This window comes from Sebastes umbrosus, chromosome 5 (genome assembly GCF_015220745.1).
Source record: "Sebastes umbrosus isolate fSebUmb1 chromosome 5, fSebUmb1.pri, whole genome shotgun sequence".
NCBI lineage: Eukaryota > Metazoa > Chordata > Actinopteri > Perciformes > Sebastidae > Sebastes > Sebastes umbrosus.
In genome coordinates this window covers 20,305,107-20,318,784 of record NC_051273.1, presented here as the reverse complement: position 1 = coordinate 20,318,784, position 13,678 = coordinate 20,305,107, and the positions used below count along the sequence as shown (strand labels likewise).

The 13,678-nt window shown below is 38.4% G+C and overlaps 1 protein-coding gene and 1 long non-coding RNA gene across 3 annotated transcripts; one reads left to right on the top strand and one right to left on the bottom strand.

Annotated features, from left to right (window-relative positions):
• Positions 1–820: 820 nt before the first annotated feature.
• Positions 821–11,333, bottom strand: LOC119488819 (E3 ubiquitin-protein ligase RNF126-like). 2 transcript variants are annotated; one of them, XM_037770752.1, is made up of 9 exons: positions 11,173–11,333; positions 8,366–8,424; positions 7,221–7,281; positions 6,490–6,725; positions 6,285–6,353; positions 6,112–6,181; positions 5,885–5,978; positions 4,633–4,748; positions 821–1,892 (listed from the first exon to the last, which is right to left on the bottom strand). In XM_037770752.1, the coding sequence occupies exons 1-9, from the start codon at positions 11,245–11,247 to the stop codon at positions 1,713–1,715; spliced, it is 960 nt and encodes a 319-aa protein (XP_037626680.1). In that variant the 5' UTR covers positions 11,248–11,333; the 3' UTR covers positions 821–1,712. The 2 variants fall into 2 exon arrangements, with proteins under 2 accessions (XP_037626680.1, XP_037626681.1); XM_037770753.1 differs by having other exon boundaries at positions 7,221–7,248.
• On the top strand, positions 6,698–11,363 carry LOC119488820. The gene is made up of 2 exons (XR_005207037.1): positions 6,698–6,750; positions 11,137–11,363. It is a non-coding gene; the product is annotated as an uncharacterized LOC119488820 (long non-coding RNA).
• The last annotated feature ends 2,315 nt before the right edge of the window (positions 11,364–13,678 follow it).

Here is a 13,678-nt window from a genome sequence, read left to right as displayed (position 1 = left end):
TTATTGTTCCCTGGTTGATGCTTGGTTGTTCTAAGAGCCTGAAAGAAGTCAATAAAGGGACACATAATTTAGACTGGGAACTTAGCGCATAACTTGCCTGTTTGCCAACACATGTTTATCATACTACTATTTGCTTTATTTGGTATTAGGACAAACACGTGTTTTTGTTCAATGATAGCTTAATTGCTGCACCAATGACCACATTTTGGAAAATGTTCTGCTTGTTTTACTGCACTCACATCTAGTGTCTAACCACAGCACTATGCACTAAGTGCAGCCAACAGACTTTGCCCCAGTTTACATACAATTTAAAACACATTTGTTTGTAGTAGGGCTGTCCCAAATACCATTTTTTGGGCTTCGAAGCTTCGGTGAGAAATATTCAAAGTTATTCGAAGCTTCACGGCACGGCAGACTGACATGTTTTTATGTCTGTCTGTCTCCATCTCCCCCGTTTCAGTGCCTCTGCTGCACTGCTGTACACACAAGCACCTTTAAACACAACAAACAGCGATATGCGTCTGAGAATAACTAATAATTATTCCTTATTTCATGGGCTATTTTGGGATTTAAACATTATTACATACTACCATATAAAAAACTGAAAAAAATGAAAAAAAATGAAGCATTTGAATAGTGATTTGGTTGAATACCATGGCAACGATCGAAGCTTCGAAGCATCCAGGTCAGCCCTAGTTTGTAGATACTGTCAGTTTTTGAAACAAGCTCAACCACGGAGGTCTTTAAGTCCATTTTATGACTACTGCTGCTCACGATTTGACCTTCAAATAATATTATATATACACAAACACACAGAGAATGCTTTACATGAATTTTGAGTGGTACCACCCAAACAGCTTTATTTTCATATCAGTTTTTTTTTTTATTTTGGACACACTCATACTGCAAATCAATAGTTTTTCAACTGGCAACTTTAGAAAATATTTAATTTACCTTTAAGTTAAAATGCACTGAATGTTCTTAAGTGTTTTAGGTTTGCAGATAACATAACAAAATCCTTATGTGTGTAATTTAGTAATGATTATCCACATCATTATCCAAACAGCACAAAATTACTACAATTTGACGCATCATTTCAAGTGCAAACAACGGTACCTGTGTGGTGTCAGGTAATCTGTGAGTGAACTGTTTTACAAACTACTGGAATTTAGTTTTGAGAACAAAAAAGGAATCAAATGAATCATTCTAAACCATGAAGACTCGTATGTGCACACTTTAACAGTGCACTTTGGGTCATTTCATCTGTGAGATATGAATGCTACTTATAAAAAGGAATAACTGTACAATTCTTTTTGCTTCATTGGCAAAAGTGGGTTTTTAAATCATACAAGTCTGGAGATAAAAAAAAATAATAACAGCGACTGTCTTGTTATCCCGAGTCTTCTACCTTTGGATTCCTTTGTTTTCTCTTCCTGTGTGAGGTGATTCAGACAGATGGAGCCTCTTGAAGTTGCTTCTCCACGTCCTGCCTGACAGAAGCTGCGCTCCAGGCCTCCGCCCTTCCTTTGTTCAGATCCCTGATGAAGGTGGGAGCAACAGGACGGGCAGAAACACACGGACGTCACGTATCACTTACCCCTGAATCAGGCTCGAGTGCTCCTGGCGAGATGCACTCGGGTCTCTACCCTCCAGCGGGGAGAGACAGCAGCCTAGGAGCTATAAACAGCTCGGTGATAAGGACAAATGGTCCTCTAGGAGTTATCAGTGGAGTTCTCATTGCTGGTCGAACTTGAGGACTGAGGGGTGGAGGAAGATGAGGAGGCCGAGGAGGAGGAAGAGGAAGAGGTAAAGTTCATCCCTGATAGTTCTGGAGGGTTCGTTGCTGTGTTCTGTCCACTCAAGCTTTTCCTGCACACTGGACACGTGTCATGCTGGAGAGAAAGAGTGGTAAAAACAAAAAGCTCTTTAAGGGTCATTGCTGATGCTTCACCATTATGAAGTTTCAGATAGCAAATGGTGAACATTTAAAGGGTAACTTGGGTATTTTTCAACCTGGACCTTATTTTCACTTGTCTTTGTGTCTGAAAATTGATCCAGTATTGAGGGAGACCGCCTCAACGAGCTGCGAGTGCAAGAGAGCAGCGTCAAATGTTGCGTCCTCTAAAAGTGCTTGTTTTTGCCACTGACCAACCCTCTCTCCCACAAAATTACGTTCCCATACAACTAAACTGCATAACCAAAATACATTTTGAGGGTACTATGTATTGTCTTCCGGATTACGGTCGCAGTTTTAAACACGTGATTAATGCAACAAAACTACTTGGTTAGGTTTAGTAAAAAAACATCATGGTTCGGCTTAAAATTACAAAACGAAAACACTAGAAATTACTATGTTTCACACGAGACACGAACAGCGGTCTTATGGGGGAAAGTCTGGTGTTTGTTGGACACATCCACCTCCTCTCCTGCCTGTCAGCAGTTGACTTTCTCGATTGTTATACCCGTTATTATTCAATAACATTTTTATTCAATGTATTTTCCTTCACTTTCGCTCTATATACGTCACCTGCTCTAAATGTCGCTCGTTGTGCTACGTAAAGGTATTTGTGATACGTAAAAGACAAACGTAATCCGCTACAAAATCGGGTCACAAGTGGTCACTGGATGCAAGGTGTGATCAGACATCCTTAAAGCTTTCCACTTGTGATCCGATCACTGAGGACGCATGTTAATGCCAGGTCTGAACAGGGTCTAAGCTATGCTTTCTGTACTCCAACACAACAAATTCTGCCCGGTTGGCACTCGTTTCCACCATGGATGTATTTCACTATTCCACCGTTCAACACGTCACCTACTGAGAATTCAGAACGACACTTTCGCTTGAGCGAGACTCTTTCCATAATGTCAGACATTATAATAACAATCAGAGCCTGTCATGGTAAAAACAAGCACTTATAGTGGACGTAAATGACGGTGCCAGCTTGCCCCACTGACATCATATTGCAGCTCATGAGCAGCTGCCGTCTACAGCGCTCTCCTTCAATACTGGACCAACTTCAGAAATTGTTGTTGCTATTAGTCAGTTAGACTCAAAAACATGGGAACACGTGCAGGCTGAAAAAGTTACCCTTTAAGTGGGAAGACTATTCAGGGCTCTAGACTAAGTTTTCCACTGGTAGCACTGGTGCTACCAACTTTCTCAGTTGATTACATGATTTGGTCGCACCCTTTTTTTTGGGTTACAGCATGGTATTAATCAAAGACCTTGCATGCTAATAAATAGTTGTCTTAATTTACATACCCCAGTGAATCATTGAAAATTCCTCGAAACTTGATATTTGCAAAAAATTTTAACTAACAAGTTTAGAGTTACCTGCAACGGACGGACCACATTGCCTACAATAAAAACACAGCACAGTGTTCCCCTCGTACCGTAACCACGGGTACTGTGTTAGCCATTGAGGCTGAAAGTGGTACTTCTTTTTCTTCACCTGTCTGTCAGCCAGTCTCTCCGTGCCTGTTGCACATTCATCATCGGTGGTGTCTGAGTCGGCACCTCTGTTAGACTCTCCCTCACCACCAGCTTCCTTCTTTCTCTCATTTGTTTTTTTTTAAATAATCAACGATAGACCCCTTCATTTTGGGGAACAGCGAAACTTTGGCGCCCTGCAGTGTGTGATGCGCGTGAGCAGGGTCTGAAATTAACTTTTTTCCATTAACTGTGGTTTGTTATTGCCATCTGTAGTGGTTATTTGCATAAAAACATAATTATTAATTGTGATTATTTAAATATAATATGTATAATCTTAATTCCCTTTCTATTATCTATTTTATATTGCTGTGAAAAAAAATAGCATTTGTTCGAAAAACAAGATTTTGCATAGGGCCCCCAAAAAGTTAGGATCGGCCCTGCTAGCTGCGCTCTAAAGTTAGAGGAGCTGCTGGAGATGCTGCTGTCATGAGGAGAGACGCAGCATGTTGGTATGGACACAATTCATTCATTGCAGCCTTGTTACCCAAAGAGGACAAAGAGAGGAGTCAGTAAGTAAATAAGTGGTTAACATCAGTAACAGGATTTGAGCTGTGGCGGAGTTTTGACTCCTCGGTAACGTGACGTTATCAGCTCACTCACTGTGATTGCAAACGTCGGCTGCTGGCTTGTTACAGTTAACATCAGACAGTCTAACGTTAGCTAACTGTAATGTTACTGGTAACTACTAGAAAGTTTAACTCACTGTCTTGAGAATAATTCCCCGTTGACGCTGCAGCTCCTGAGATCAGAGGCCGGCGGTATATGTAATGTGTGTGTGTGTGTGTGTACGTGCGGGACGGATCGGGCGCATACAGTGTGTATGTGTGTGTGTTTATGTTGTCATGGAGGTTTAATAATAACGGTGCGCTACACAAAACGTGCAGTCATTTTCATCATCGAAGGTTTCCACAGAACAGAGGAGAGTGCAGGAGAGGAGAGAGAGGCTGCGCCAGTGAGGAACAAAAAGATCTGCTTTCATCTACAACGCTCTTACCGTGTTACCAAAATAGTAATGATCATGCACTCGCAAAATAGGACTAGGTAAAATTTTTACTCGCACACTCCGAAAAAAAGGTTGCATATGCGATCATTTTGGTCGCAGTCTAGAGCCCTGCTATTAGATAGCTGATGTTTAATACCTGTTCCAGCCAGGGGACTATGCAATCATTGTGGAACATGTGATTGCATGGGAGCTGCCTCACATTTTCTCCAACACTGTAATCTTCTTTACACACTGGACATTCCAGTCCTGAAGCTGAAAGACAGAACATGTTCAAAATGTAAACAAATATATTAAATATGATCTGTCAAGTGGGTTTGGATGAGAGGTTTACAAACAGTTACATTACATTATGAACCATTCATGTTATTTAGAAAAAACATTTCATCAACAGCCTCAGTAAAGTTTAAAATGAGACGGGATACCAAAAGTTTTGTTTTCAGAAAGAGGGTTGGATGCTATGCTACTGGTCTGACTTGCCTTTAGCTATATGCAAATTGGCAGTTGCACAACCAGCTCTCTAAAACCTGATGTGATGGATGTTAAGTGACAAGGATAATCATAAAACTAACAGATAAGGAGGGGACATTATGATGCAAAATATGTCTGCTGAATATGGAAAAGATGCTGTCTACCAATTGTCAGATGATGATTTCAATAAAACTAAAGACGTGTCTTGTGGTTGATTATCAAATATGTGCACTGTTTGAGTTATCTGTCACCAGCATTTTTTTAATAGAATCATGCCACTTGAATTATTAACTGATTAGAGAACTGCAATGATTAGTCGACTATTCGATTAGTATCAACTAATTTGCTAATCGATTAATCGTTTAAGTAATTTTTCATGTAAAAGTGTCAGAAAATGCTGTTTCAGCAGCTCAAATATGGAGATTTCCTGCTTTTCTCTGTTTTATATCATATTAAACTGAATATCTTTTGGTTTTGGACTGACAAAACAAGACATTTAAAAGACGTCAACTTAAACTTTGAGAAACTGGGATGGACATTTTTTTTTTCTACCATTTTCTGACATTTTATAGACCAAACGATTAATCGATTAATCTAGAAAATAATCGTCAGATTAATCGATAATGAAAATAATGGATAGTTGCAGCCCTAAACTCAAGTCTCTGGTGAGATGCTGCAAATGAAACATTCTTATAATGTTCAAAAACTGAAGCCCAATGTAGCCAGCTAGTTTGGCTATAATGTCACTGTCACTTGCATTACAATTACACAGCAGTGTAATAACAGCACAGCAAGCATCTGTTGTAAAGAAAAGTATGCTGCTGTCCAAGTTTGCAAAGAATAGTCTATCTAAGATATAAGAAGAAAAAAGAAAACCAACGATAAAACATTCTATTACACTTGATTATGCATTAACTTACCAACGTGTCCTTCTGTAACTTGTACTGTAGGAAGAGTTTTTATTTTATCCCTATCAGCAGGCGGCGGTCCCGTGTTCTCAAATTGGTTTAATAACTAAAGACGAGAGAAAAAAGAGAGAAAAGAAATTAAATGAACTGCACATTACTGCATATTTTCTTTTAAAACATCTATATAATAAGCCCAGTAATAATCACTGTAAAAACATTTGAAGGTTTCTGATAAATACCTGAGTTATAATAGCATCTAGTCCATTAGCACCCCAGGCATAATCCATAGGATTTGAGTGAAGAACACCCCTTTAGGAAAACAAACATTTGAGCAATAAGGAGACACCTAGACACTTTTATTGTGTTGAGAATTTGTTTTCTGGTTAAATACAGCTCTGTTCCACACACTCACCAGGGTCCAACACCAATATTTGGCATTGCTGTGGGTGCAATTATTCCATTCACTAGCTGCTGAATGATTCTACAAAAGAGAAGATACAGCCATGATACAGATGTATTGAGGGAGACATGAGAAAAAGTGAGCCGCTATGAAGGAACGACTGAAGTCCCACTCGTGCTTCATTTATGACTCACAAGTCCCAGTCTGTGCTCCTTACCCCTCTAAAGTGGGAACTCCCTCATGCCTCCCTGCTTGTCGCCTTGAACCATGACGACTTCTCGGTTGCCTGGCGCCGTATCGTTGCCGTGATGCCGTTTCCCTTTCTCGCCTGTTTTCAGCATCCCTGTTATCCTCTGTTCCCAGTCCGGCCCCGAAGTCGAAGCGGTCGTCAAAGACGCCGAGGGCGAACTGACCGTAGCCAGAAGGGAATGTAAACAAGTGCTGGTCCGCATTCTGGGGAGAAAAACAGATGAAAAACGTGAGTAATCTTGACGGTAGAAACAAGTGAAGCTTTGCGATTTCTCGACATACCAGTAGCTATTTATTGTCAACATAACACACCTGAAGCATTGAGAGTTTTGTTGACTGTCAGGTCAAACTTCAACCCAATGGAAAATGCATGCTGGCATACAGAATATCCCTGTTTACGGAGGTAACGGCATCATCACAGCCCCAGTATGTTTCAGTAAAAAGTCATCCCGCAGCACTCACATAAACTACATATCAGCCTAAAAATGTTACTCATCTTTGGGCAAAGTTAAAAACAGCGAGACTGACATCTGTTGCAAAAGCAGAAGTGGAAACCCTGAGGTGACTTCTATACTAGATCAGCAAAAAATGCCAATGGAAACTATTTTATTAATAATTCTGACAGCATTATGCAACAGTGTAGTAGGACACAGAAAGATGTTGTGTGATAGAGATTAGAGAAAATAAAAGGTTAGATACCTCAAATGGTTGCTGGTTCTGGGGCCCGCTGGAGATGGTGGACATGGAGCCATTGTCAGCACTCAACAGGAAACAAGTAGTTGACAAAGTTATGACTCAGTAACGTTAAAAGGAATACTAAAAGAATGTTCCACCATGCATCATAGTTTCCATCAATTATGAAATCAAGTTTTTCTGTCCTATTTCTTCCCCTCCTCCTCGCCCCTACACCATCTGATTTCACATGAAATGACGCAGCTGTGATCCCAAATTTAACTGTAACACCTTGAAATATTGTGATAATAGTTGAAAAAAAGTATAAAGTAGAGTAACACAACATTAAGCTGACCAAGTAAGACCACAAGTATGTAATAATAAAGTATATATCCCCAAATACCCCATGAAACAAGGAATAATCCCACAACATTATCATTATTCATATTCAACATTCACTATTATTATTATTCTCAGAAGGATATTGCTGTTTGTTGTGCGTAGAGGTGTGTGTGAGTGTGTGTGTACAGTAATGAGGCAGCGGCATGTCCCCAACAATGTAACGGGGGAGATGGAGACAGAAGAATATCTGCGCCGCGAAGCTTCGAATATTTTTCACCGAAACTTCGAAGCCCAAAAAATGGTATTCGGGACAGCCCTTATTTTTAGGCTACGTCTACCTTCCGTCCCAAAATGTATTTTGTATCGACCCTGATCATTTCTTTCAGTACCCGGGACAACAGGACTCCCTTAACTTTGAGCCCTCATGTATGGAGGCAGAGACAGTGTCATGTTGATTCAATTAGTGGCAATAAGAACAGGGTCAAAGTTTGTGTTGCTAGCCCTCATAGGAGCTGGTGTAAAACAAAGTTTTGAAGTGTGCCTTAATACTAAATGTCAGCTACTGTATGTTCAGAATCAGCTTTATTGGCCAAGTATTTGTAAGGAATATGACTCTGGTCAGTGTATGTTGGTGAGTAACATAACTGTTAAGATAAGACCAAGATTTAAAGAAATTTTTTTTTTTTTTACAAAGACTATTTGAGGAATTTCATTATCCATAAAGAAGGGTGGCAGTCTCCTCGTAACTCTCTAATAGTTACAGAACAACAGTCATAATAAATGCTGCCTTGATTAGGAAAAACTATATTTAATATACAATTTATACACACCTTCTCTCCTCCAGCAGTTCCTCAATAAACCCTGAATCACATCTTGGACACGTGTACTCCTGTAAACAAAGTAAAAACCAGCACATAAGACTCATCATGACAAGCTCAACTATGTCTTTTACAAACAGTTGCATCACTTCTCATTTAAACCAGTGACTTGCATGGAAACTACAGCTACAGCCCATTAGTGTGTCAGTGGGTGGCAAATGTGTCAAACACAACTCTACTGATAGCACAGCTGGACAGAGAGATAAAGAAGACAGAAGATGATAGTCCTTGTCATGTGACTAATCATAGCTCTAACATTGAGAAGCAAAGAAAAGCAGTGTGAAGTGTTTTGAGGTCTGACAAAAGACTGTTGAGCAAGTGACACCCAATTTTCCCCATTCACTGTAGTGAATAAAACACCAAATTCCAGATGTTCCTCTCCTGGAACAACAAACAATCTGACCAAGAGGGCTCACTAGAGGATGCCTTCCCACCTCATGATCCTCAGCGTGACCTGAACAGCTGTCACTATTTGATAAGGGAAGCCCCTTGGTAAGCCCCTTCAGCTGAACACCGAGGACAGCTGAGGGGACCAACTGGGTCTCTTTCCCCTCCTTTCAGGACATCTACAGATAGAGATGTTTAGGAAAAACCTCCAGGTGGTGAATGAACACCACAGTATAAAGCCCGACACCACCAGAATGAGTGCCGACTGCTGTACACCTTACAGCAACCCGACATTTTATGTATGATGTTGTATTATGTATTTTAATTTTTTTCTTAAAAGCCTAACCAGGGACAAGGTCTGCAAATTAGCTAAGGCTAGATGTTCTATATACATTGCACCAGTTGCACTTTAATTAAGTGCAACAATGACTACATGTATTGTCCTTGTCAAATAAATAAATAAACAAACAAAAACTGGTATTGGATTGGTATCGGTATCGGGACTGAAAAAGTTGGATTGGTGCATCCCTAGTTTTAAATCCTGAGAGAAACTGTGTAAATTACCTGTATTTTCTATGGTTGAAATGACAAATTACTAACAAATTACTCGCCCCAAAAGACCTGAGGCGGCGGAGAAAGTAAATTCTTTGTTTTGTAAAAAGACAAAACAAAGAATTTACTTTCTCCGCCGACTCAGGTCTTTTGGGGCGAGTAAACAAATTCTTCTTTTGTTTTTTACTTCTGTTATTATGAGTGTTCTACAGTATTGTTATACTAAATGGTACAAGAGTTTGTCCAATACTTTAAAGTCAAAACTGCTCCACCAAATGAAAATCTGCTCAAACATTGTAGGTCAACCTCCTGAGAAATTCTATGAATCAGCCTATCATAATAACATCTTAAGGCTGGCTAACACACCATCGTCTCTGACCCCAAACCATGTTTTGAACAGTGAATATGAATTGTTACCATCAAATCTCGAGATACAGGTTTCCACGATTTACTAAGGTTAGACTGAAGCACTCTTTTGCACACCAGTCAATCCTAAAACTAAATATGGAGCCTAATCCCAGATCAAATGTACGTTGAAGGGCCCTGAATATCGTCTTCTGTGATTGTAATGTCTAAATGTACGCATCCTTGTTTCTTGTCTTTGTCCTTTCTGTGATGTTGCAAATGGAGCTGCTGTGATGCAAAACAAATTTCAGACCTGTCTGACAATAAAGTATTATCGTATTAAAGTGTGATTTTATGTATGATGTTGTATTATGTATTTTTTTTCTTTTTTTTCTTAAAAGCCTAACCAGGGACAAGGTCTGCAAATTAGCTATATGTCCTATATACGTACATTACATCAGTTGCACTTTAATTAAGTGCAACAATTACTACATGTATTGTCCCTGTCAAATAAATAAATACATAAATAAATAAACAAACAAAAACAGGTATGGGATTGATACTAGGTATAGGCACAGGTATCGGTATTGGGACTGAAAAAGTTGTATCGATGCATCCCTAGTTTAAAATCCTGAGAGAAACTGTGTCAATTACCTGTATTTCCTATGGTTGAAATTACAAATTACTAACACACAGGCTTATTCTAAATAACAAAACAGCAGTTGCACAGGTGTATGAGGTGTTATTAATGTGACAACAGGTCATTCATTACCAGCAGCCTAACCTGTGGCAGATCATTTACATTGTGAAGGGCACATGTCCAGCTCTGACAGATCAGATCATTCTAGCCTGTGACTGACAGTCATGCCACTACTGAATGGCAAAACAAGAAAAGGACGCATTATTGTTACTGCTAGATCATTCACATAAATAATTAACAATGTAGTACACAGATTAGTGTTTACAGAGTTTCCCTGATAAAGGAATTACCTGATAATTATAGCCAAGATCAGTGTTACAGATAACAGTTAGGTTGTTGCTAGTGGATGTAGCTAAGGTTAACGGTTTTAGGCTAATATACACCGCAAAAACACACAATAATACACTAATTATCCGCCTTAAATGTTGTTTTAAACATCATATAACAAAGCAGCAGTGGTGTGTGTGTAATAACTACGCAGTTCGTGTCTGTATGCTGATGGATCCGCTACAGATAACAAGCTAAGTAGCGTTAGCAAGATAAACGGGACTACCTCGTAGCAACCAGCTAAAGTGCTAACACTGATAGCATGCTAATATGCTAACATTGTTAGCAAGCAGCTAACATGCTAAAACTGATAGCATGCTAACAGTGTTAGCATTTAAGCTGGTTGCTAACGCTGCTATAATGGTTTCTATTAAAGTAACAACAACACTAACTGTGTTTTCTATTTGTCCAGCTGTCTCTGTCTTTAGTTTATGTCTCCGGTACTCACGGGAAGCCGAGGACTGATCTCTGCGGAGCATCTGTGACAGAAGAACCGGCTGGGCCATGGAGGAGCTTCAGCCATCTTTAACCACTAAACAGGTAGAGAGGAGGAGGAGGAGGAGGAGGAGGAGGAGGAGGAGGAGGAAGGGCTACGGAGCACCGCGAAGGTCAAATTAAACTCCGAGAAAATACGACGAGCATCCATGTGACTGAAATGACTGGCCCTGCATCATTCAAGATTCAAGATTCAAGAGTTTTATTTGCCATTTTGCACCTATAAGTACATTGGAAAGAAAAGAAAAAAGGTAGAAAAAGGCACAAGGTAATTACAGTACAAAATAAGTAGAACATTCAACTCAACACAATAAATAAATACATTATTAAAATATAAAACGCCCTCATTGTAGTCAATAAATAAACTACCCTCTGCATAGGAACGATACCCCCAGAATACAAATATACAGTATATATGCTCCATGATCATGTTAAAAGAACTCTCATAAAAATATTTAAAAAAAGAAATAATTAATATATTTCAGATTATTACACAGTGGAAGGCAGCATATTGCACAGCATTACAGTCCATTCAGTTCAGGTGTACTGTGTGTCAATAATGGTATGGAGGTGAGGTGTGGGGTATTTGTGTCCCTCTTTAATGTCCTTTGCCACCAGTCTTATTGTAGCTGGGAAGAAGCTGTTGTGCAACCAGAGGTGCTCTGTGAGTGGAGATGCTCTCTGGCGCGTGGTGCCTCAGGTTGTGTCCTGATTCCCTCCACCTGAACAGAGAGAGAGAGCTGGGTGGTGTCTGTCCTTCATGTCATACTGTAGATAATGTACTGCACGAATAAAGAAAATAAAGAAAAAAGTGGAACATTACTGGATGGATTATACATTATCTATTACAGAATTACAGATTAAGATTTTTCATTTTTTTTTATTTCAAAATTTATTTCGAACATGTAGAATACAAAAAATAAATAAATAAATAAATAAAGAAAAATTATGATCATACCAACAAGTGGATAGTCAGAATCAAGTAGTATTTACATACAATGAAAAGCGTAAGAAAAATAAATTGTCAACACTTGATGCCTTGATTTACATATTTGAAAAGGAGTGAGAAGAAGTATACATTTATTTTAATCCCACCCCTTCTCCATAAATCAATTATTAATTATTAACCAGCTTCCTTATTGAGCCATACATATACTCTAATTAAATCTTCCTAAATTTGTCTAACTATAATTATTATTATTTAGAATTATTCTAACTGTAATTATTACCTTTAATTTGTGTCATGATGAATGTGAAATGGATTATTGAATTGTTTTACAATAAGGTGTAAACATAAGGAATAAAAAAAAAAAACATCTATTTTACTGTGAAGAGTTGAATTATTAATTTATATGCATTTGACAAAGACTGTAATGTAAATGTGGGAAAAATGTGTAAAGAAATGTATAAAGAAAAGAATACAGAAATATATAAGTTTGGGGAAATAAATAAGGGATGAAATGCAAAGGGAACATTGTGCATAAATAAATAAATGCATAAATAAATAATTGCAAACATAAGTAGAAAATAAATGCAAAAATTAATAAAATAAGAAATGCAAAGTTAAATACAAAATAAATGCAAAAATAAATAAATACATTTTAAAATTAATACAAATAAATACGTCAATAAATAAAAGGGAAAATTAAACGAATAAACAAAATAAATTAGGGAATTAATACAAAGATAAATAAATAAAGAAGCAAATTAAAACAGATATCAATTTATGTCACATTTCATCAATTAATTACTAGCTACATTTTAAATATTATTTCCTACATTTTATGACATATTTATAGAGTAATTTATTTATTCATTTATTTTTATATTTTGGCAGGTTCCGTCTTCCAAACTGTTATTGTTATGCATTGATTATAACATGAACGATCTATAAAATATGTCACTTAGTCAGGGGTTGTCTCAATGATAGAAAATGGGTCTCTTAAAGAAAAAAGCTGGGAACCGCTGTTATAGAATATTACCACATGGTGGTGCTTGTGTGTATCAATTGTTGAGGAGTGTTACTGTATTTGACATTGTAGCCCGGGACTGAGGACACAATACAATTCTGGTAAATTTCCTTTGGAATCTATGAGATTTTCACTCAGGTTATATTATATGCTGGGGAAAACCAGGCTATGGTGTCCTGGCTTTATTCACACTAGCATACCGATGCAAAAGCCTCCCCAACAAATCTGTATCATGTATCACCACACTGTGTCTCCACTGAACTCACGTCTTGTCCCTGCAGGTTCAGGCCCCCCCCCCCCCTAGCTCTCCCAGTTCACATATAAACCAGAGATGTGTTTTTGCAATCTGGCACCGCACTGGATTTATTTTGACATATTTTACTTTTCCATTGGATTCCTGTCAACCACCTCTTGAGCCCAAACAGACATACCTTAAGAGTCTAAAAAAGTAAGCATCTGTTTTTGAGCAATGCATCTCGTCTAAGGTAG